A 25,787-nucleotide genomic window follows, 5' to 3' on the forward strand; every position below is an offset into this window, starting at 1 on the left:
CACACCAGGGTTCTATTAGCAATTTAAGAATTTATTGCCAACACTCAATGAACATAAATTTTGGGCCTTGTTACACGGTGATTTTGGGCAGCTTCTGGAGATCTTAACCTCTGAATTATCCCGACATTAAAACCTCAAACTGGTTTTAAGCACTCATTATGCGGCTCAAAGTTATGTCAGTCCAGGGCAGGATTATCTCTGATCTGTATTATCCAGCTCATGCTACATTATATCTTGTTACTGATTCATTTCCATTTTATGAGCTTTTACAAAAGCCATCATTTGGCATGAGTTTTAAAAATCAGACACACTTGACAGAACTTCAAGGTAGTAAAATGGGTACTGATCTTTTTTTGGCCAAAAAAAGGACTCATTAAGAGGAAGGGGATACAATGGCAATCTAGAGTTGCAATGATGCCAAAGCACATCAACTGATTTAAGTGCTGTCATTTGGGGAAAATCAAGATATGAATCTTATGCCAAAAAAAATTCTTACTGCCAGCATTAACAACTCACCAAAATGTTTTAAAATTAACCTATTTAAGCTGTTGGTTTACTTTTTGAACCACATTCAACTTGGAATATGAGACTCGGATCCTGCAAAAACCTTTAAAATGTTCATACCTTTCCTCCCACTGACTTCAACATAGTTGCTCAGGAGAGCAAAACCATGTACATCCATAAGCATTTGAAAGACTGGAGCTCAAAACTAGAACACCTTTTTTGGTAAATGTCACTTTTCTTTTGTCAGATTACAACAGTTTCTTTTGTGCTAACATGATGCTGGCATGGTGAGGTTTCCTCCATTTTATATTTACATATGCAGGAAAATATTTCTATTCAGATTTTGTGAACCCGGTTTAGATTTTAAATGCAATCTAATTGTGCTTACACTCTAAAGCCAGGAGGAGCCACATGATCACTGATTATCAAATCAGACCCCCTCTATAATTATACGCCATAAAACATCATTGAGGCATTCTTGTCTGGAGTCCTTTTGTTTGTGTTTGCAGCAACACACAGGTACCAGAAAAGCAACTGGGAACAAATTTCTAATATCAGTGAAGTGCCCATCTCCTATTAATTCTTAAAGGAGATAAGTACTCAAGTATCTTACAAAAAATATTTCCAGTTTGGATTTGAAGATTTCAAGGCTGGAGAATCCACCAATCCTCTTGGTGGCTTGTTCTAGTTAAGCACCCTCACCGGTAAAAAGTTGTACCCCTCCATGCACCCCACAGGCAACCAATGATTTCCAAGAGAGTCCCAATTGGGTACTCCCCATGGGTTCCTTGTCTCATCATCAAGTCAGGGGCCATTATGTTGATCTGAAACATCTCGACTCTGACCTTCCTTCTTAATAGCTGCCATTTTAAATATGCATAAGCAAGTCAAACTTCTACTTACTCTATCTTCTTCAATTTTTCCATTCTGGAAAATACTTCAAGCGCCTTTGTCATATCTTGGTCCCTCATTCGATTGCCCTGCAAACTGCAAATCAATTTGTGTGGTTAATCCTGCCCCCAAAATACTCAACCAATTTGAAAAAGGTGTCATTCATCCCATTAATACAGCTCACTTACTTTATTTCTTCAAGTTGAGTGCAGTGTGGAAAAGCTTGTTCTAGGTTAGCTAGCCCCAGGGCAGTGATATTGCCACCAGTTAACCTGAAAAACATAATACAGATCAAAAAGATGCGAGCAAGAAAAATATTTTCCTCAGACATATTCCAGGAACCGTTTAAGGGACAAATTGAAAATGCAGGGACTTGTGACTCCATTCCGAACCTGGGCAATACAAGTTACATATATATTGCTGCAGGGCAGAACTGAACCCCAGAAGCCGCATTTTGCTGGACAGGTTTCCCTCAATTTATGCAGCAGATATGTTCCCAGGGAACAGCACATCGATCAAATTTGCATAAAGCAAACCCAGTTTACAATGAAACAGATAGGGATGCGTTCCCAGGGCAGTGGGGAAGGGAGGGAGTGGGGCTGGGGCTAGGGAAGGGGTGGGGAAGGGCTAGGTGCAGTGCAGCCTAGTGGCTGCAAGCAGGAGGCATCTTCTCCCATTCCTGGGGCTGTAGCAGGGGCAGCACCAGGCACGTTGTGGCACCCGGGGTAGGCGGCAACCTCACTCACCCCACTTCAGGGCCAGGCCCCACTCACCCACCCCTGAAGAGCTTGGTGTCACCACCAGCCCAAGTCTGCAGCAGCTGCCCACCCCAGCCTGCTCTCGACTGGCTGCAGGTGGCTGCCTGCCCCTGCTGCAGCTGCTCTGGGAGTGGCCGATGCAAGCGGCTTGCAGCTGCTGGGCTGCACCGTGCCCCAAACTCCCTGGAGTTTCGCTTCCCCTGGGGCACAGTGCCCCAGGGGAAGTGAAGCCCTGAGGGGTCTGGGGTACGGCACAGCCCAGAGACTGCAAGCAAGCAGCATCTGCCACTCCCAGGGCTGCAGCAGGGGTGGGCAGCTGCCGGCAGCCAGATGAGAGCACGCTGGGGCCAGCCAATGCTGCAAGCTTGGGCCAGCAACAGCATCAGGCTCTTCCTGGAGCTCAGCAGTGGCACTTGGAGGGCAGGTTGCACGGGGCTATGGTGAATTTTGGGGTGGCAGCAGCCCCCCTCCCATCACCATAGCCCACCCCAAATGTCAGGAAGGGCATGGTGACACCGCTGACCCCAGCCTGCTCTTGTCCGGCTGCATGCAGCTGCCTGCCTCTGCTGCAGCCCTGGTAGCGGTGTTTAGCTTGCAGCTATTGGGCTGCACCGTGCCGGGGGGCTAGGGGCATGGTGCCTCAGGGGAAGTAGAGTCCTGGAGGGTTTGGGGCACACGGCGCAGCCCAGTGGCTGCAAGGCGCTTACATTGGCCGCTCCCAGAGCAGCTGCAGCAGGGGCAGGCAGCCCCCTGCAGCTGGATGAGAGCAGGCTGGGGCCGGCGGCTGCTGCAGACTTGGGCCGGCAGCAGCACCTGGCTCTTCAGGGGCAGGTGAGTAGGGCTTGGCCCTGTAGCCTTTTCCCCTCCACTCTGCTCACAAACTCAGACTTACCTGCTTGGGGAAGGGCAGAGTGCACCTATGCCGATCGCATAAGATCAGCCTATGCCGATCACATATATGCAAATTTACCTCGCATATAACGAATTTCGGGTACAAAAGGGTCATTGCATAAGAATAAATTGCATAAATTGAACCCACATAAATCAAGGGAAACCTGTACTTGATTATTCTTTACTGCTTGAAGGAATGTGGCACAGGTTTGCTAATCAAGATTCCTAGTGTGGACAGAGCATGAGAGACTGACCTGGCTCATGATCTGTGATGAGATTTGCTATGGCCATGCTGAAGAAGCAAGAAATAGAACACCTGTTGCTTAAAGCCAATCAGCAGAATGACTCATTATTACACTGTAGAATTTTGCCATCAACAGCACCCCTAATGCAGCTAGTTTTATGCCTGGAGTCATGCTACACTATGGTGCATTTCTGTGAAATATACAGTGGAGCAAAAAGGTATTTGGCAAAAGCCACTGTGTTGAGAAACTATAGTTATACCAAATAAACTGCATTTCTGCTGAGAAAGGTATATAGCCATGTTAATCTGAAGTCAGGTAGAAGGCAGGGCATGGTGGCACCGTGGGGCACATACACGTGCTCTGGTATGAAGGGGGCGTGGCGCTTTAATTCTATGAGCTTTAGCTAAAACACCTCCACTGCCATTTTGAAATGCAGGGATGCTGAATGCACGTGCTACAGAGGCTGTCAGAGTATGTTAATTAGCATGCTTGAGCAGACTTCCACCAGACTTGATTAATTGAGTCTGCTCTGACTGTGTTAATTAGCATGTGTTGACTGCTTCAGGAAGCAGTGCATGTGAGCTAAGCTACTAGGGTTTACTTGCCACTTATCCTGTAAAAGTGTGCCCACAGGCAGTTAGAATCATAAAAAAAATCAGGGTTGTAAGGGACCTCAGGAGATTATCTAGTCCAACCCCCTGCTCAAAGCAGGACTGTGAAGGAGTGAGAGAGAGAATAAACAAAAGGCTCCAGGTGCCTTACATGTGTGGGGGCAGAGGTCAGGAGAAGAAAAGCAGCCAGCAGCAACAGACTGGGGCTGGGGACTGGTGGCTGGGGCCGGGGGCCAGGGGCTGGAGCTGGGAGCCAGGAGCTGGAGGCTGGGGGCCAGGGGCCTTGATTCAAGGGTATGAAGAATGACCATATACATTGGACAAAGATAACCAACAAGCCTTCGCGGCAGTTGAGAAGGCCTTATGTAAAGATGTTATACTACACACACCAAATTTTACGCTGCCCTTCATTCTTCAGGTAGATGCATCAGGACAGGCATTAGGGGCCGTGCTTTCCCAAAGGATTGAGGGAGAAGGAAGACTGATAGCCTACACCATAAGGAGATTAAACAACCGTGGAAGGTATGCCATTGTAGAAAGGGAGTGTTTAGTGGTGAAGTGGGGTGCAGAGTATTTTTGGTATTACCTTTTGGGGCAGGAATTCATAGTTATAACAGATCACGCACCATTGAAATGTCTGTCTTGGTGGATTTTAGCCAACGCCCATATAACAATGTGGGCCTTGGCTTTGCAACTATTTCAGTTTACAGTTGAATATCGACCAGGTAAAGATAATGTGGTGGTTGATTTTCTCTCTTGTTGCCACTTGAGGGAGTCACGTGAAATACAGAGAATGCCAGGAGAGCAGGTGACAGTCCAGGTAGAAAGTCCCCCTTATGAACAAAGAAGAGCTCCTGACAGCGTCTTAAGTGGGGGGGAGTATGTGCAGGAGTGAGAGAGTAAACAAAAGCCCTGAGGTGCCTTACATGTGGGGTAGGGGAGGTCAGGAGAAGAAAAGCAGCCAGCAGCAACAGATGGCGAAAGTGAAAGCACGCAACACTTGCAGCATGCAGGGCCAGCAGGGCTGCAGCTGGAGACCAGAAGGGAAGAGAAACAATCACCACACTTCTAGAGAAGCATCTCACACCGGATTGAAGGAGGGACGCTGTTCAAAGGTATTTCTGGTCCCGGAGAGGGGCACAGTGGGGTCGATTCCCTGTGAACCGCAGAGAGAGGAGCGGCTGAGCATCCCAGCAGGCAAGCGTTGCGAACTCTGCCAGAGAAACACTGCGGGTGTGACCCAGAGAAGGAGGCAGGTGGAGGTCTGCCCACACAAGGCTTCTGATAATCCCTAGAGTGGAGTGACAGCTGAGGATCCGGGGCAGAGGCCAGAAGAATTGCTGTTTTCAGGTTAGAGCAGGGATGGGCAATTATTTCAGGCGGAGGGCCACTTACTGAGTTTTGGCAAGCCATCAAGGGCCGCATGACAGGCAGCCAGGGGCAGAAAACTATTAATTTTCTATATTTTTTAGGGACTTCGTGGGCTGGATAGAATGACTGGATTAACTGATTTTTTTGGTTGTGATTTGGACATGAGTGGCTGACCCTAGGTGAAGGGGACATGGACTGAGTCTGACAAAGAGAGTGAGAGCAGTTGGGGTTTGCTTTCTTTTTTTTTTTGGATATTTGAGTGCAGGCCAAGGCCAGCCCCTGGAAGGCTGTGTGCCTACTAACCAATGCCAATGGTCACCCTGGTGGCTGAGGGCAGAACAGTAGACCAACAGGCAGCATTAAGATCTGGCTGCAAAGAATTACGAGTGCCATCTGGAGAAGCTAGGGTGGGGTAAAGGGGAGGTTTGGAGCCCCACAGAAGAAAACAGGGCTTGAGACCTGGTAGGATCACCTTGGGCATTGCCTCCTAGCAATATAATATCATCAAAGTCATGGCAGGTGAAAAACATAAGACCAGCTTCCTGGCAGACCACATGACCCGAGGCCGAGGTCCACCCTGTCACCACCTGTAGGAAAACTAGTTCAGGGCAGTGGCAGCAAGCCCTACAACATTTACAGCCATCACAAGGACCATCCCAAACTATATGATCCCAGCCAAGGCTTTGTCTAGCCAGGTCTTAAAAACCTCCAAAGATAAAGAGATTCTACAACCTCTTTGGGTAACTTCTTCCAGGTACTATGGAACCGCTGCCCACTTTTACCACATGGTATATTGTTCATACTTCTGTACCTTTGGTGTGTATTTCTTCTGATTCAACTTGTGATTACCTGTATCTTAACCTGACTGTGTCATCCCACCCTCTCATTCCTCTCAAGTCCACATAAAGTTCATCCATGTTTCAAAGCCCTTCTTACCTACATCATGGTCCTTGTCTCTTTGACCTCTATCACTGACTTGTTCATTTCCTTTTCTGTTTCTATCACTAGGACTTTAACCATGTTGCATTTCATGCACAGAAGGTTCTCATCTCTAGAAATAATGTTCCCCATCTTCTAACTACTGTCCTCTTCCAACATGGGCCTTACCAAAACACTTTACATGTTGACTATCCAGTTGAGTGGTAATCAGGGATTTAGAATTTGGATATACTCTTACTGCAAGTTTTTTCAATTCCACATATATACCTGTCTTGAAAAATAGAAGGTCAAACACAATGGAGCAATTCCTTCTTCCAGAAATTTCAACCCAACTCCAGTGCTTAAATCCAAGGTAGCAATCCAGCCTCAACAATGGACTTCAATCAGCAGCCAAGATAGAAAGCAAACTATATTGCCACTCACACAACTCTCTAACTACCTTCAAAAACTAAAAACTAACATCACTCCCAAGATGAAATACCTGTTTACAGCCTAAGGAAAAGAATTTGAAAAAAGATGTGTAGCACCAGCATCTGGCAACTCCTGCGTAACAAGATTTATGTTGTGGTGGGGCCTTGAAGCCTCACACAGCTCAAAGTCATATTATGCTAAGCACTGTAAAAATATATAATTAAAAAGTAGTCCCTGTCCTAATAGGGCTCACATGCACCATCTATGTATTCCTTCACATCACTTCCTCTCCTGGAAGAGAGCTATTTGTTTAGCATTTTATTTACACATTTAAATCTTCACAGTAGGTCATCAGACACTGCAGCATTAGGCAGGCAACTTTTTTCTTGGTATTTGATTACAGTGCCAAACAGGAACTGACTATGATATTTCTCTTATATTTCTGTGGAAATATCATAGTCTGTGGTTCCTGTTAGGTACACAAACGTCCCACAGAGTGAAATATTTAAAGAAAAACAGAAGTAAGACAGTGGATTACAAAATGCAAAAAAGGCAGCCCTTTTCTTCCCATGAAGAAAAATGAGATGTTTTGAACTTAAAAGCAAATGCTTACTCTAATTTTTTCAGACTCCTGATCTTTGGTAAGGTTCTGGAAAGAACAGCTGCAAATTCATCACCGCATTTCCTACTCCTAAAGCTGAAAGAAGCAAAAGAAAGTAAGTTTAAAAATGTAGCAAAAAAGACCTGTTGATTTCCCCACAACATTACCTATTGTATCATCCTGCTTTTTGCATTATTTTTTACCAAGATATGCGTTTTTCAAAAAACATTTCAACCTAGTGCACCTAGTCAATTATGCAAAGGGAGGGAAATTTCTGTTTTGCTATTAAGACAAAACATGCAATACTTCTTGCAAACAAGAGAGAGAATCTGACTGCACACAATGCTAGACCTAGGATTCAGAAGAATTCATTGTATAAGGCTAAATTTTGCTCACACTTATATGACAGTAAATTTGACTCATGCTATTAGGAAAGCCTAATGGCTCCTGTATGGCTTAGTCTTGACAAATCCATGTTGTTGTTTTTTATATCACTGTTATTGGGTGCTTAAAATGATTAGCCAGTAATCCGTCCCAGTATCTTTCAAGATACTGGTTTTAAGATGACTGCCTAATTTTCCAGGTCTTTCTTTATTCCCTTTTCAAAGATAAGCATGGTATTGCCCTTCAAAACTGTGAAGCAGCTTTCAAAATCTCAATCCAAGCACATGTATCCCTTATTGCTTTTCTTACCTTAGGCACTCAATATTTGTACAGCTGGCTAGAACCTCCAAACAATCGAGTTCCATGGGACATCCTGCAAAATCCAAGTGTGTCAACTCTTGGCCACAATTAATGACAAACACCAAAGCTGAAATGTCAAGCGGTGTCAACCTAAAGTTTTTGAATTCATACTTGAAGTTCAGCTGGCTTCCAACATGCTGAGCTACCTCAAGGTCTTGAGTTTCGTAAGTGCAGTGGCACAGCTCAATTATCTTGGGCCCTGTGAGGTTAGTAGCTGCCAGCTTTTTGAGAGACTGCAAGATGACAGCTTGCTTGGCTTGCACCCAAGCCTCATTTTGTTCAGATAACTGTGCGAGGAACTTCCTGCACTCTTTTGACGAGAGGCCAGAGAGAAAGATGTGAAAACTCTCCATGAATTCAGTCCTTGCTTCATTCTTTAAAGTCCACTTTGACTTCAGAGAGAACTTTTTCCTTAGGTAGTTTCTGTCTGCTCTCTTACTTATCATCACACACAGAGCAGCAAAAAATTCCTGCAAACTTAAATGCACAAAGGCATAGCCAGCCTCTGGGAGGTGGTCACTCCTCTTCACCTCAAAAACTGTCAACAACCCATGCAGGGAAGCAAAGTCTTTCACGTGCTCTGGGATATCATCAACATAAAACACTAATTTCTTCTCTTCCAGGCCCTTCAGCGCAAGGTCACACAGGCCCAAAATAGCCACCCTGTAGTGATTCAGCTGAACTTCCTCCCTCTGACTGCACTCTTTTTGCTGTTTGCTGATAAAAATGAGGAGCATTTGAATATAAAACTGGGTCATGGTTTGAGGAAGCTCCACACTCAACAGCTGTTTAATCAGCAAATATTCCAAACAGATGCAGACAATGTAGCACAGGGCAGGGATAAAACACATGCTGAGGAGCTTGCTATTGTTTTTCAGCTGAGCAATGGCTTGTTCTTTGAACGTATGCTCACGAAAGTAGCGGTTAACATATTCCTCAACCTTCTCATGGTCAAAGCCCCAAATTTCTGCCAGCAGGTCAACTGTGTTTAACAGGAAGTCAGGACATTTCTTAGGGCGGCTGGTGACTAATACTGTGCACCCAGGCAGAAGTTTTCCATCACAGAGATCAGCGAAGAGCTCAGATATTGACATAGGCCTGGGGAAGGCAGGGTGCATATCTGGAGAAGATGAAACACCAGTGTTACCCACAAACTCATCCAGCCCATCAAAGATGATCAACATTTGCTTGGCATTTTCCAGGAGGTGCTGAAACACTGTATCGGGGCAGTCTTCTGGCTGAAGGGAAAAGTCAAACAAAAGCTCCTTCAGAGTCAGCTTTTGGCTTATTAGATTCAGTTGCCTAAACTCAAAAAGAAAAGTCAGCAGAAATTGATGAAAAGACCCTTCTGCCCACTTCTGGCAAATCCTGTGCATCAGCATAGTCTTGCCAGTCCCTGGCTTGCCAAACAGAAGGATCACTTTGGTGGTACCCGAGCTAATGATGGTGTCAAACAGGTCAGATACTTTCACTGCTGTATCTGCAACCTCTTCTGCTTCCTGTGAGCCTGCCAGGTCCTCCTTGGATTTGTCCAGTCTCTCCTTTAGCCGGGAAGCTTTACTCTGCCTGATCACTAGGTTGACAAAGAGTTGGTGGAAAGCAGGAGGTTGCACTTGCCCCAGCACCGCTGCTCCTGGTGCTCTCTGACTCCTATATCTTTGATGCATTGAACTGATGAGGAGGTGCCGGTACCGTTCAGCTGAATCTGAGAGACACAGAGAACTTGGATTAATTTTAAACAACTAGATTGCTCCATGTTTGGTCTTGTAAACTGATATACACCATGATGAATATACTGGGCCTTTCCTCAGGCTGCTGGAAAGAACTATGCCAACTTGTACAGGCTCTGACCCATTGCTTGAACATTCAAATAGATACTGGCTGTACTGGGAGGCTCATGCCCCAAGGTACTTATTTTCCCACCTATTTGCCTATTCCATGCACCTCTATCTCTGTATTTTTAAATTCATGCTTCAACATCCATTTCAAAATAAAGCAGTGCTATTCGCACACCCCATATGCATTCTCAGACAACCCTACAAAACCAAAGCACTTTCATGCACAGTTATGTATCGTTGTTTATCAATGTAGCATCTTTCCATCTCCTGCCCCACTGACATGGTTTCTACCTCACGCAACATAGGTAATAAGGCAGAAACATATAGCTTAGTCTGAAGTTCTGGACTTGATGCATGTGATATAGACACGACTGGGTGAGGGTTTCTGGCCTGTGTTACATAGAAGATCAGACTAGGAGATCACAATGGCCCCTTCTGGCCTTGAAATCTATAGATCTATGACATTAGTAAGGAAGAGATGAGGGTGTTTCTATCAAGCCCACCTGCTTATTCAAAAACACACAGCCTATCCCTGCAGTGCTATAAAATACACAGCCTATCCCTGCAGTCTCGCCCATTCCCAGTAAAGACGTTGGTCTAGTTACATGCCAAATAACTTTAAGGAAAGATATTCCCTGCCAGTATGGCCCCTCCCAAAGAATGGGGATTGTTTGGTGTGTTGCCAGACTGGATGCCACAAATGCAGCCAACTCACAGGGGCAAATATAGTGCGAGTACAAGAGCTAAAGGTCACATTCCCCTTCTCAGAAAGGCGAAGTCTGGTACTGATGTTACCAGGGTGCGTATGCAGATGGGCAACCCTCATAGTTAACATTACTCTGCTATTTTCATCATCACACCCCAATTTCCATTTCTGGGTGTCTGCCTTATGATGATTTTTTATTTCAAAGTTTCAGTTAAAAATGATCACGTATTTCTGAGGAGGACACTGAGGAAAATACAGTATTTTGACATGTTACAAAGAGTCCCTACATCCTTTTCATCAAGACACTCTGCACCTCCCTGCTTTGGAACAGGGACTAGAAATTTGCTGTGGTTAGCCTTTGTGTCAAGGGTGTGCCTTGCAGCAGATCTGAACAAGTGGTTAACTTCTACATGTTTGCCCATGTTCAGTAGAGACTGCTCAGGATTTGGCAGCTACATTTTTTGAAAACTGTTTGCACTGGAAAGGGTACTCCCCTGTGTGTGATTTGGCTGTGCAGGTGCACACCCAACAAAGCCAGAGTACGCTCCCATCCTGGGGCTACCTGAGTAGAGCAAAACATTCCCTGCTACTGCCCCTCCCAGCAGCCGCTATCATGTCAGGCACTGGAAGTGCAAGAAGGGAGGTACTGTCTTTGTTGTTCTCACTGTTCCCCTTGTCAATGCCCAGGCAGCTCAGAGGAGGAAGCAGCAACCTGACTTGCATACAGAGCTGAAGAATAGTGAGAGAGGAAGGATAGGGGTGTTGGAAAGAAGCCAAAAGCACAGGACAGGTGAGATGGGGAAAGGGGCAAGAGAAGAATGGGACAGAAGATGCAGGAGTAGAGTAGAAACAGGCACAGGGAGAATACACAGAGAATCCAAGGACAAGCAAGAGTCAGGCAGGGATGGGTGGGCAGCATAAGAAAATATAGGGACAAAACTGGGGTGCAGGGGCATGGACTAGGAGCAGAATGTGACAAGTAGAAGCAGGGAGCAAAAGGGAAGGGGAAAGTCAGAAGAGAACATAGTGGGAGCACACTTGCCTCCAAATCCTAGAATGGATCCCCTTATGCCTGACTTTCAGCAGTACTTTGCCATCTAGCGAATGGCTGGGAAACCAGCAGTAAACTGTATGTATCCATCATTCACTAGTGTCATGTCTGTATAGAAGATAACAGCTTTCTACTGCTTCCAGAAGTTCCAGGAGTAAAGGTCTTCCTTGTCTGGGAACCTAAGGATCCCAATCATTCTAATGAACCATGGAAGGGTCAGTGTGGTTTCAAATGAATGGATCCCATTTTCCCCTCACCCAATATCTAACTTTTAGGAAGTGCCTGAGAAATTACGTTGGGAGAAACAGAAAGAAAGACTTTTAAGTACTTTATTCAGGGGTTCAGGGATACAAAAAGGGTGGCCGCTTGCAAAGCAAAAACACAAACAAATTAACCAAACCAAACCAAGAATACCATATCGTTGCATCCAACACATCACACCGTGACAGACACCTTTGCTGCATTTCACATCGTGTCTTACATACTAGTTATGTGGTCGGAGTGCCAGCCACACGGTCATAACTATATAGATAAACAATTCATACCCTGCTCCATCCCATCAAACACGTAACAAAACCTTCAACTTGCCACACAAAAAGAAAGCAAAGCAGCAGCCTGGTGAGGTCCCAGGACGCGGCACGAGCTGGAAGTCGTAGTTCGACACCGAGCCAGCCCAGTCACCCAGACCGGTCATGACATCAGAGTGCATATTTGAGACGGCCGTCCTCCACATGGCACAGCACTCCCTCAAGGGCCCAGTGTGTCTCAAAGAAAGAAAGAAAGAAAGAAAGAAAGAAAGAAAGAAAGAAAGAAAGAAAGAAAGAAACCTGAGCGAAAGCTGGAGTCAAGCCTTCACCAATTAGGAAATGTCATAATTAGTAGGGCTGGGTGAAACAGCACCATTTCGTTTCCGTGTCCATTTTGCCATTTCAAAGAGACTGGTTTGTTTAATCATTTTGTTTAAATCTGAAGCACTGTTCCGTTTCGCCTTGTTGAAACTGTTTCGCCGTTTTGACACATTTCAATGTTTCACCTATAGGCTATAATGGGGAATCATGAAAATACCTAAAACTTAGTAATTTCTTGCCTGATTTGGATATAAACTGCAGGGATGGTAGTCCCCTTTAAGGGCATGAAGCCTGCCAAGTTTCAAGAAGATAGATGCAGAGGTTTCTGGGAAAAATGCATCTCAGAGTGTTCAAAGGAAAAACTTGTGACACTTGCTGGTAGCGGCAGCCTCCTGTGGTCTGGTGCACAGATCCAAGGGCAGCACCCCTGAGATGGCTGCAGGGCTGTGCCAGACTCCACCCGGGGGTACAGGCTCCTGAATCTGCACACCAGATGAGAAGAGGCTGCCTGGGACCAGTGCTGGGCACAGCCCACACCCAGCACCAGGAAGATTGCTGCTGCTACTGGCCCCAGGCAGCAGTGACAGCCTCCTGTCATCTGATGCACAGATCTGGGGGCCCGCACCCCTGGGAGGGCTATGGGGCTATGCCAGACTCCTCCCAGGGGTGCGGGCCCCTGGATCTGCACGATGGATCACAGGAAGCTGCCACTTGCCTGGGACCGGTGCTGGGCACAGCCCACACTCAGCACTGGGAAGATTGCTGCTGCTGCTGGCCCCAGGCAGCAGCCGCAGCCTCCTGTCATCTGGCACACAGATCTGAGGGACCTGCCCACTGCCAGGCTGCACTCCAACTGACTCCATCAGCCTCACAGAGCTCAGCCTGGCCGCAAGAAGTGGAGCGCAGCCCTGGCTCTCCCCTGCTTCCCGCCGCTGGGCTGAGCTCCATGGGGCTGGTGGAGCCGGTCAGAGTGCAGCCCCACCTACTGCCACTGGGCTGTGCTCTGAGTGGCTCTGCCAGCCCCATGAAGATCAGCCCAGTGGCAGAAAGCAGTGGGAGATCCAGTGGTGGAGCTGCTCAGAGTGCAGCCCTGGCCAGTGGCTCTCTCCTGCATCCCACAACCAGGCTCAGCTCCGTGGGGCTGGTGGAACTACTCAGAGTGCAGCCCAGTGGTGGGAGGCAGGGGAGAGCCAGGGCTGCATTCTGCCTCCCACCGCTGGGCTGAGTTCCATGGGGCTGGAAGAGCTGCTCGGAGCGTGTCTCAGTGGCGGGAGGCAAGGGAGAGCCAGGGCTGCACTCTGACCAGCTCCACCAGCCCCACAGAGCTCAGCCTGGCGGTGGGAGGTGGGAAGAGCCAGGGCTCTGCTCAAGATCTGTGCCCTCATTTTGTTTCAAAGCTGTTTAGAAGCTTTTTGTTTTGTTTTGATTTCACTGTTTCAAGCTTGAAACACGTCGAAACAGCTTTGAAACAAAACACTCAGTGAAATTTCACACCACCCTAATAATTAGGCTTGCCTATGCAACCTTTACTCATTTGCAGTTCTAACTCAACTTTGAATTTGGGTCCACACCCAGGCTAGGACCCTGCTCCTTACCCCTTTGCTCAAAATTCTCATCATTATGAATTTCACTTTAGATGCATCCCTCTTTCCAAGTAGACTCCATGATTTTCTCCTTCCTATGAAGGCAGAGTGGAACAAAATCCTATGCTTGACCTGTTTAGACACACTCATTCCAGAAACACCTGTGCTACAAAAATGCTTCCTGGCTCCGCTTGGCCCTGCTGCTTTCAGTTCCCTCTGTTTTACTTAATCCCTTTACCCTCTTGTGCAGACATGCAAAAGAGCTATAATTTGGTTTTTCTGATTTGTGGGTAATGGCTCAGACCTGCTGGGTTTTGCTAGTGACAACCTGTCTTACAAGTAATTTCTCAAAGCACCTATAACATTCCTCAGTTTCTGAGGGTTTTGAAGTTATGCTCATGCCTTTTTAAAATGTGCTAAAGAGCTTTGGAGGCTGACTGGGTTTCATATTAAAAATGCCAGAGTGTTTGCTGATTTGACAACCAAACAAGTTCTCAGAATGGTAAACTGTGAAATGCCTTCTTTGTAAATTACACTTCAAAGGGGTTATGATGATAGATTACTACAATCCCTTTTTCCCCAGTTTAGTTTTTGTTGAATCTTTAAACTAGTTTTTTCAACTCCATAGGGGATTGGAACTAAAAAATAAACAGTATGGTCTTGAAAACCACTGTTGAATATGAGATTCTGCAGCCTCTCAACACAGGCATCCCAGCTACCCATAAGAAGGAAGGATGAGTTTATGGTATTCCTGGCTCTTTATGAACATACTTTACTGTGCTATATACAACCCAGACAGAGACAAAACATGTAATTTCCCCAATATATAATTTAAGATATCCACATACCCAACCGCTGCTGTTTAGATTCTTTATCAATGGCAGCAGAATTGCCTCCCGGACGCCTTCGTCCAGGTCCTGAAAATTGAAAGACAAGACATGTTAAACTGGCATGGTGGACCTGAGGTCAGATTAACAGTTAATTTGACAAAAAATGCAGTTCGGGGGGATGGATAGGGGAGGGGCAGAGGTGAGGGAATGGAAGGTGACAGAGTAAAACCATTTGCAATGCTGGATTGAATTCAGTGAATAGTTTGAGCCAAAAATATATACTGGAAGTGGAAAATGTTTTCTTTTTCCATTTTCAAAATGTACTGTTTCTATTTTTTTTGTTTTGTAAAAAAAGTTTCAAGGCCAGATTTAGCTAAACTGAATTAAAACAATTTTCAAAGGGTAAAAACAAAAACAACAAAAAACCCTATCCCTTCAACTAAATAGAATGTTGTGAGCTTAAATTAAGATGATTTTTGGAGGAGTTTGTATACATAAGAAAGGCAAAAGTTTTTAGTTTTGAGTTAACAAATTCCACCCCTCCATTTTTTTTTGGATTCAGCTGCTGAACCAAGAACAGCATTTATGCAGCTTTAGATAACATAAATCAATAACAGCTAATCAAAGCACTGAGATATTTTCAAATATCAGCCTCTACTCGTTCATCCACATTTTTGCAACTGCCAGGGAAAAAATATGGGCATGATCAGCCGCGGGAATGACTGGTTGAACCCCAACATTGACCTGATTTGTGTGTGACACTCATTTGTGCTTCAAAAGGCAAGTAAAAGGTGTGAATCTTATCAGTTGTGCAAACAACTGACTGCAGGCATAACAATGTTGGTTCAATGTTAGAGGCTATTTGTGAAAGTTTGGCTTTGAGTGTCTTCATCTGTAACATTCAAATTAAAGGGGCTCTGTATAAAAGACATTTTAATATTAGGAAAGAATTGCCAGGTGCTTTCAATTAATTAATTTACATTTAAGTAATAAGCAGATGTGTCACCAATAGATCCAGAAAGGTGCTCCTCCCCCCCATTTGGCATTGGTGAGGCCAAACCTGGAGTACTGCGTCCAGTTCTGGGCACTGCACTTCAAGAAGGATGTGGACAAGCTCGAGAGGGTGCAAAGAAGGGCCACCTGCATGATCAAGGGCCTAGTGGACAGGCCCTATGCGGAGAGACTTCAGGGTCTGGGACTGTTAAGCCTGAGTAAAAGAAGGCTGAAAGGCAACTTGATAGCTGCCTACACATATGTCAAGGGAGAACGCCAGGACCTAGGTGAACAACTTTTCAGAAAAGCTCCCCCCACTCTCTACCCGGGAAGATGCGGACCAATGGACACAAGCTAGTTGAGGAAAAGTTTTGGCTGGACACAAGGAAAAACTTATTTTCTGGACAGGTAACTAGAATCTGGAACATGCTTCCAACAGAGGTCATGCAGTCACCATCTCTGGTGATCTTTAAGAGGAGTCTGGAAGTACCTCGTTGAGCTCATTTGAGCCCAATTACCTCCTGCCCATGGCAGGGGACTGGACTTGATGATCTTATAAGTCCCTTCTGGTCTTTCTTACAGCGCAGAAAAATAAGCAGATGCAAAGATATAAGGATGACGGGGGGTGGTAAAAAATTTGGCAAAGCAGTGACATATGTAAAGAGAAAGCAGCTGCATAGGATGTGGTTTTGAACATGTGGAATAAAACATTTTTTGCAGATGTGAGACAGGGATCTAGTCAAAAGCTGTGCCATGGATCACAGCTGCACATTGTACCATCAACCACAATTTCATCACATTTTCCACAATCCTGCCCTTATTTGGCCAACTCAGTTAAAAGAATGTGGGAACATCTGTGTTAGCATATGGCACTCAACATATGTGCTCAGAAGCTATTTCTGAAGCTAACAAGAAAATTTTAATTGTAGGTGAGCCACCTGGCAGGGCACACCTGGTTACTCTCTGAGAGCTGAGCCAAGCAGCACAGAGGACTGGGGAAAGGATTTTAAGATTGGAGTTAGTCTGCTCTGAGGGTTATATCCCTCATCCTCCTTCAGATACAGGTTAGTGCTCAGGAAGTCTTCCATTAGGTTATGCTTGGTCCAGTGCAGTGCAAGTAGAACTACAGGAAGAACTAGAAGATTCTCATCTCAAAAGCCTACACTACCTATAGGATTTGACAGTATTTGCTTCTAGGTTTAGACTGAGATTCCACTGTAGTTAAGGGGAATATAGAACAGAGGAGAATGAGGGTGAGGGCTTGTACATTGTTATTTGATATGTCTGGGCTTCAGGGGAGACAATGGTGCCCTGAAGAGCAAAAACCTTGTAGAAACCAAGCATACTGATAAATTACATACTGATTCCAATACTCATTGTCCTTTCAATAAAGCCTACAGATTTCTACCAATGAAGGACCAATCACCCATTAACCTGCTAGCTGTGAAGACCCTTGGCTTTTTGCTGACAGGGCTCTAAATTGTTTGAAAGGGACTGTGAGACTGTTGATCTTCTCAAATGCTGAGGAATCCAGGTGACCTACAGATTAGGATTAGGTTACTTCAGAAAGACTAGGACATCACCTTAGAATGGAGATCAAAGGGGGATACATTTATATGTTAATGGTAAAGGATAGAAGCATAGTTATCTTGAAACCAGACACTTAAATACATGTAGCAGCACCAAGTCTTAGTCTGCAGAAGAGAAGACTGAGGGGGAATTTTATAGCAGCCTTTAACTATCTGAAGAGGTGTTCCACAGATAATGGAACTAGACCAGGAGCGGGCAATTATTTTGTGCAGAGGGCCACTTACCTAGTTTTGGCAGCCTGTTGAGGGCCATATGGGTAGCCCCACCCCTTGACAGGTGCCCCACCCCCTGGTCACCATCTTGGGACCAATGTTCCAGGGTCAGCACCGGTGGGCCCAAAGCAGGGCACAGGCTGGTAGGGGTCTGTGGAGCCAGGCTAGGCTGCACCACCAGAGAGAGGGGGGAGCTGGCCTGGCTCCATAGAGCCCCTGCTGGCCGGGACCCCTGTACTCCTGCTGCCCTGCTCTGGGCCTGCCAGCACTGGCCCCAGCACACCGGTGTGGGCCCCGTGCTCCCACTGGCTCCCCGCCCACTCACTCCCAGTGGCCCCAGCCTTGTGGTACAGGCAGGGGGCAGTGCACAGCCCTGACCCCATGCTCACCGGCAGGGAAGACGCTGGTGCTGAGCACAGGGAAAAGCAGACCCTTGCCCGCCCCATGGCTGAAGCTCCCTGCTGCAACCGCTTGCAGCTCACACGGGGCTGTCTGGAGCAGGCACAGGCAGCACCACGTGGGCTGAAAGCAGCTGTAGCATTGGGCACAGGGCATGTGACGGGCCCAATGCTTGCCACCCCGGGCAATGTTAGCTGCTGCTGCCTGCCCGGAGCTTGCTCATGCACTGGGCAGCACAGAGGCAGTGGTGACAAACAGTGCCCGGCGCAGCAAGCGGGGCAGGGGTGCTGCAGCTGCTGTAGCCATGTGCAGCCCCGATGAGTGAGCCCAGAGCCAGCACAGGGCCCAGGCTGGCAGCAGGGCCAAGTTACAAAGCGGTGCTGAGCATGGGATGGGTAAAGCGGCCCCTTGCCCATCCCGTGGGCAGCGCCCCACACTGCAGCTGCTTGCAGCCCATGCAGAACTGCCTGTGCCTGCTCCAGACAGCCACGCGAGGGCTACAAGTGGCTGCAGCAGGGAGTGACAGCCATGGGGCAGGGAAGGGCTGCTTTCCTCTGCGCCGAGAAGGAGCCTGGGGAAAAGCTGAGCATGGGGTCGGGGCGGGGGAAGCGACTTCTCCTCCGCCCCGTGGCTGGCGCTCTCTGCTGCAGCCACTTGCAGCCAGCATGGGGCTGTCTGGAGCAGATGCAGGCAGCCCCAGGTGGGCTGCAAGTGGCTGCAGCACAGGACACCAGCCACAGGGCAAGCGAGGAGCTGCTTTCCCTACCCCATGCTCAGCTTTTCCCTGGGCTCCTTCCCTGCCTGGGGTCCTCCCCTGCCCTTCCCCCCCATCCCCCTTACCTATGGTTCCAGTGCAGGACAGCCATGTGGTCCCAGGCCAGAAGCCCCCGCTGGGGCTTCTGGCTGGGGGGCGGGCAGGGCTGGGTGGGCCCTGCTGTTGTGGGAGCCCACCAGGCTTCCCATGGGTCCTACTGCCCTTGGTTCCTGTCATTTTTGACAGGAACCAAGGGCAGAGAAATATTAATTTTCTAATCTTTTTAGGGGCCCTGAGGGCCGGATAGAATGGCCTTGCAGGCCGGATCCAGCCTGAGGACCATATTTTGCCCACCTCTGAGCTAGACTGTCCTCAGTGGTGACAGATGACAGAACAAGAAGCAACATTCTCAAGTTGCAGTAAGGGAGGTTTAGATTGGATATTTGAAAAAACACTCTCAATAGGAGGGTGGTGAAGCACTGGAACAAGTTACTGAGAGAAGTGATAGAATCTCCATCCTTGGAGGTTTTTAAGGCCTGTGTCAATGAAGCCCTGGCTGGAATGATATGGTTGGTGACGGTCCTGCTTTGAACAGGGGGTTGGACTAGGTGACCTCCTTAGGTCCCTTCCAATCCTAATTTTCTATGCTTCTATGATTCTAACAAAGAGGTACATTTGCATGAGGAACTCATGAGCATTTGCTGTGTGTCTGCACACAGCTCTGAGGATACAAGTATTACAGAGCTAAACAAGGTGGCTCTCTAGATGTGTACATAAAGATCCTTGAGTGCAAAAAGAGGGCACACATTTTACACATCCACAAAATATCAGAGCCCCTGCAATAAAAGCTAAGAGCCACATTTGCCTTTGTACCTAACAGGAGTTGCAAATTCCTGTGAATATGAATCTTAGCCACTCTCTAAATTCATAGACTGGTGGTGGTAATTTTCCCAGAAAAGTGGAGAGAGCAACACACTTCACCTCAGTTATTTCTAAATGATGCCAAATTATTCATGAAAATCACACTGAAACACTGACATTTAGAATGGTGGTCCCTCTGCAAGCATCCAGCCTGGAACAATGATCTGCTTGCACTTTTTTGATCAACTCCTTAACACTCAGTGGGCACAACTACACAAGACACTTACAGCACATTAGGCTAATAGCAGCGTGCAGTAGTGTGTCATGGCAAAAACCATGCTAATAGCCTACTGTGTTATTAAGCTAATGCACAGTAAGCATCACTAAATAACCATGTGCTGATACTACTGCGCAGTAACTCTAGGTACTGTGTGCTTAATTAGTACTTTATTAAGGAAGTACTAAACTAAATATGCAGTATCTAAGGCACATTAATGAACATGTAGATGCGCCCAGTGGATGCATCTAGATGAGACACTTTACTGAGCAGTAGATTAATCTACTGTGAACTATGGCATCACCATGTAACCATGTGCAGCAGCTACTGTGCAGTAAACTGGGCTAATGCACAGTTTTACAGGCAGTAGATTAACTGTGCATTAGCTACTGCACAGTACTGCATGTATAGACAGCTGACTGGGAGCAAATTGCTCCAGTCAGCTCAGGCAGCATGGAAAAGAGGAACTGCATCCAGTTCTGGGTGCCACACTTCAAGAGGGATGTGGACAACATGGAGAGGGTCCAGAGGAGGGCCACTCACATGATCAGGGGGCAGCAAGGCAGACCCTACGAGGAGAGGCTATGGGACCTGAACCTGTTCAGCCTCCACAAGAGAAGGCTGAGTGGGGATCTAGTGGCCTGTTACAAACTAGTCAGAGGGGACCAGCAGGCACTGGGGAAGTCCCTGTTCCCCCGAGCACTACCAGGAGTGACCAGGAATAATGGTCACAAGCTGGCAGAGGGTAGATTTAGGCTAGATATCAGGAGGCGCTACTTCATTGTCAGGGCGGCTAGGATCTGGAACCAACTTCCAAGAGAAGTGGTGCTGGCTCCTACCCTGGGGGTCTTTAAGAGGAGGTTAGATGAACACCTTGCTGGGGTCGTTTGACCCCAATACTCTTTCCTGCCATGGCAGGGGGTCGGACTCGATGATCTGCTCAGGTCCCTTCTGACCCTAGAAACTACGAAACCATGCACCACTGGCACAGTGCAGTATGGGCTGTTACTGTGCTGTCATGTAGTACTTCCAAAAGGTAGTTTTGGAAGTACTAAATGATGGCACAGTAACAACAGCACTATGTATAGATAGCACAGTATTTTACTGCTCAGCAAGCTCAAAGCACATTAATAGCACATGTAGATACACCCATTTAATCTTATGAGCTCTGCATACAGATTTATCCATTTTGCAGTCCACAGAATATAAAGGATCATCTTTCTGCATGCAGTTTTACTTGCCTATGTCTTTGGGGAAATATAAACATTGAGGGAGAACTCTATCTGTAAAAAGTAAGCTACATTGGAGCAGATTTCATTTACTGCTACAGTTCACCTGCTTATCTACTCAGGAAGTGATAATGTTGCAACAAGTTCCCCCCTTCTTTCAGTCTCTATCTGTCACTAGACTCTTCATGTGGATGGGAGATTTGGTTAGTGGTTTGGCTTTGAAAAGCAGGCAGCTGAATCAGAAGTAGATGCTGAGTTTCTTCAGCAGCACATTGTTATTGAATAGTGTGCAGCTACATTAATGATCTTATCTGGCCACAGAAGCTAAGCAGTCTTGGGCCTGGCTAATACTTGCGTGGGAGAGCACACCGGAAATCTAAGTACTGTTGATACAAGCCAAGGAGTCATGGTAGAACAGTTGGAAAATGGGAAATCAAATAACTTTAATCATCTCCATCATTGCTGCTGAGCAGAGAGAGGCAAATAAAAGGAAGGAAATTATTCACTCATATGTATGGCTTGTCGCACTGATGGCCATTAGGTGACTCCCATGAACTGAACTGTATGTCCATATGTGATGATAATGAGTATCTTAAGGGGTATAAACCTCTCTTGAAATATTAGATTGAAGACTTTGGACTTTTGAGCCACTGATCTTAATCAACAATGTTGTTGGAAGTGAAGCATTAAACTATCAATTTATTATATAGTCAAATAGTTTCTCCACACTGACTCTTATTCCTATTTTAATGATCCAAGTCATTAAATGCAATAAATTATCAAGAAAGGAGGTATGTTGCAATGATCTGGGCTTGGAAAGGAGGAAGAACTGCAGAAACCATCAGCAAATTCAGGGCCTATTAGTAGGGGTCTACTCAACTCAAGGAGGTGGCTGGCCAATTTCACAGATAGATCATGGGGCTGACCACCATTTTCAAGGTATTATCATGGCTGGGGCCTCCCCCGACACCTCTGATTGGCTGAGGGGACCTTATGCCCCATCCTCCTCCACTACTGATTAATGGAGAAGGCTATCCATTGTATGTTCCCACTGACTGGCTTAGAACACTGTCTGTCATGCAGCCCCACCCCTTCACCACTGATTGGTGGAGAAGGGCAGGCAGCCTTTTCAACCAATCAGCAGTGAAGGGCAGGGGTAACAGGCATCTTGCCTACTCACCTTTGTGCCAGCAGCCCTCTTTCCTCCCTTTCCCCCAGGTGGACTATGTGGCCAGGAGGACTGCTGGCTTCCACTGGGGAGCCAGTATTTTATTTTTAGTATGTTATTTTTTCCTGTGGATTTCATAGAGATCATCTGATTTTGTGATTTCCACAAAATCTGCACAATCACAATTTGGGTAGGTCCCTACCTATTAGTCTTTCTAAAACATAAAGATAAGAGAAATTAAAATTTGCGAGATTAAGACTGCCTGAAACACTGATAGGAGAGAACAGTATGTGTGCAGTTTCCTGCAGCCTGTTACTCCTACACAAAGCTTACTACTTTTCTTTTATGCTTTATTGGCTTCTGTTATACAGGGGTACAGTGCAGTGTGGTGCAGACAGCTGTCTTGCATGTAAGGAGAGCAGAGGAGCTCAAAGAATGTTTAATTGCACAGAGAAGTCTTACCTGCAAACTGAGAAGATGGAGACTGAGTTTCTTGTTGCTGGTTTAAATTTCCTACAATAATTAATTGAAAATAAAATAAAATTATCACCAGTAACAAGGCAAAAATGGTCTACACAAACCCCTTTGCAGCATCATTTGTCAGCCAGAACCAAAGAAAGGCAGCATCCAGGCACAGAAAGTGCACAGAAAGGAAGCCCCAGCAGAATACCCAATCATTGTCTGACATGCTCAAGACACTAGTTACCCTAGAGCTTTCCATTTGCTCTAACACACAGTTAACCTGTTCTTATCATGGAGAAGTGAATCTCAACCTTTATACCAGTGGTTCTCAAACTTTTTAGCCTCAAGGCACTCCTCAGTAAATGCCAGCACTTAGCTTTCACTCATTTTTTCCACTATGGAAAATAATAGAGCAATTCTGGTGCAAAGAATTCAGAAAGGCCACAACCATTCAGAAATGTTTTTGACACCAGCCCCTAATGTCTATAAAATCTATGAAATTTTCAATGTGCTTCATCAATAATGTTTCTGTATCAATAATGTATTAGTTCCTCGTGGTTGTCAGGTAAAAGACAGAGGTTTCAGCAGCTGAGTATTTTTTCTTATGCCCAGGAATACATAGTTTTTATTGTGGAAGAATAAGCAGTGTAGCTGGATGATATTGCTCAGTCACCAAGTTACCAATATCCTCTTTGTTAGATTTCAGACTTAATGCTTCATGGAAATAAATAGGACAGCTCATTATTCTCACAGCCTTTCTTATTTCAGACTGAGCTGGCAGTACAGTGATCTCAGTGCCTTTTTTTCAACATTGCTACTACAAATCCCAGGTGTCAGCAGGAAGCAGAGAGGCAGGTAGTGTGTCTCTGGCATTGTGTCCAAACCAAGAACAATGTCCAAATTAATAATAATACATTAATACATACATTAAAGGTACACATGAATAAATACTGATTTTGTAGAGGCTCCCTTCAACTAACTGCTGTAAAATAAATACCTAGGAACCACAGCACTAACATTTTTTAAGAAGTCACTGAACTGTATGGATAAAACTTTCTCAGCCAAAGCTCTGGAGAAAAGTACAAGTCAATTATTGTTTCTAACCTATTCCTAGATACAGTCTTTCTCCCACTTTCTGCTACAGTTGCTGCTGATGTATTTGGCTGCCTCTTTATGAGTAATATGGTTGCAACAAGATAACTTTCACAAACTCTCTGGTAAGAAAAAAAATGTCTGTTACTTGTATGACTTCCTGCTACAGCCATGTACAAGGCTGAAGAAAACCAGCTACAAAATAATGAAATCCTGGCTTCAGTGAAGTCAGCAGGAATTTTGCCAGAGATATCCATTGTGAAAAGGAAATGTTGGGATGTTGCCCTGGGCATCAGGAAGTGTTAAATAAATGTTTTATATATACACAACACACAGGGAAATTCAATAATACCAACAACAATGTATGTCAGCAGCCTCCAACTTTCTGGCTCTGAAGGGTGGATGAGTGGTTTGGGTTTGGAGAGTTGACACATGGATCCAGTCCCATGCCATCCCAATCCAGCCCCACACTGCCTGCTGTCCCAATCTGGCTGTGCATCACACACCTACTAGCAGCGCATTGATCACCTGCCAGATCCTGTTGTGTGCTGTCCCCCACCCCAGTCTGGCCTCCCACCAGACCCACACCATCCCACTCTGGCCATCTGGTGTAATCTGGTCTGAAAGGCCATGCTATCTGACCCATAGGGCTCCCCATGGCTCCAGAAATTTGGCAGCAGTGGAGTAGCAATTAAGATTGCAGCCACACCACCAGTGCCAAATTTCCAGACCCCTGGGGAGCCCCAATGCAGCAGTATCCATGGGCTGGATAACATGGCTTTAAGGGATGGATCTGGCCCATGGGCCAGGGGCTGAGCATCCCTGGTGTATGTGAATCAAAAGTCACTTTCTAAAGCTACCTAGAATCATTTTTGAGATTCAGAATGTTTTTCAATCATGAATAAAAAAGTTAACTGTGCAAAATCTTAAAAAGCCAAAATCAGAGGGGGTGAGGAAGGGAGCAAGAAGGGTGCTTGGACTATATAGATCAAAATATTTAAGTTGATTTCCAGTTATTTACATTTTTCATCTTAAATTTCGAAAAACCAATGAAATCACTTTATTTAAAAATGTTGAAAAGATATTTCAGCAACTATGAATTGTTCTTTTTTTTTTCTCAAATCAGAAATAGCTCAAAAAACAACTCTTTCCCACAGAGTTTCATTTTTGATGATTATACATTCTGGGCATGTCTACATATGCATCAATGTACTTTTGCTACTGCACATTAAGTTTAGTACCTCTAATATGAGGTACTACATAAATGCACCATAAGCTGCCCTGATGCACAGCAAAAGTGCATGCCTTTTAGGTGACACTTAATATACAATAGCCTATTTCTACTGAGCATTAGCATATTAGCACTGTTTTTGATGTCACACTTTAATGCACAGTAGAAAAGGCTACTGTGTATTAAAGTGCACATGTAGACGTGACCTGTCAGATGAATAAATAGCAACCCAAAAAGCTCCTAACCAGCTCTGGGGCTTAGGTGTTACTTGTCACCAGGTATCCAGGTTTTCCATTCGCCACAGAAAAACACAGTAAAACCCAGATTTTCTCATTTTAAGGACAATAAACCCAGATTTTCTTCTTTAATAGAGAAAAACACAGGAAACAGCAGGTTTCCCCTTGCAGGATGCCAGAGTTCCAGCCTGCATGAGACTGGGGGGTTTGGGAAGAGAGCAGGCAGGCAGGGGGTGCCATGTGCATGTGCGCACATGTACATGGCCACCAGGCAGCCTGAAAAGCTGTTCCCACAGCTCCCTTCAAGTAAGTGTGGTGGAGGGATGAATTGAGACCCCCAAAGTGAGGGAGGGAGTTGGGCAGGGCTGCCCAGCTGGGGCAATGCATGAAGTTTGGGGCCTGGGGCTAGAATGTGAAGCTGGAGGACCTGGCTGGAGAGTGGGACAGAGGCTCATCCAAGG

The 25,787-nt window shown here is 46.0% G+C and overlaps 1 protein-coding gene across 1 annotated transcript in view; it reads right to left on the reverse strand.

Moving 5' to 3' along the window:
• Positions 1 to 25,787, reverse strand: part of NLRC5 (NLR family CARD domain containing 5) — a 127,859-nt gene that overhangs the window by 92,794 nt on the left and 9,278 nt on the right. Inside the window, exons 2-7 of the mRNA XM_019505888.1 lie at positions 22,768 to 22,818; positions 14,841 to 14,909; positions 7,916 to 9,671; positions 7,235 to 7,318; positions 1,584 to 1,667; positions 1,408 to 1,491 (exon numbers count right to left, since the gene is read on the reverse strand). Of these exons, the coding sequence (XP_019361433.1) occupies positions 1,408 to 1,491; positions 1,584 to 1,667; positions 7,235 to 7,318; positions 7,916 to 9,671; positions 14,841 to 14,909; positions 22,768 to 22,818 (2,128 nt within the window). The remainder of the gene's footprint in view (positions 1 to 1,407; positions 1,492 to 1,583; positions 1,668 to 7,234; positions 7,319 to 7,915; positions 9,672 to 14,840; positions 14,910 to 22,767; positions 22,819 to 25,787) is intronic.

The sequence above is a fragment of the Gavialis gangeticus genome, unplaced genomic scaffold (genome assembly GCF_001723915.1).
Source record: "Gavialis gangeticus isolate Ggan-Ray unplaced genomic scaffold, GavGan_comp1, whole genome shotgun sequence".
Lineage (NCBI taxonomy): Eukaryota > Metazoa > Chordata > Crocodylia > Gavialidae > Gavialis > Gavialis gangeticus.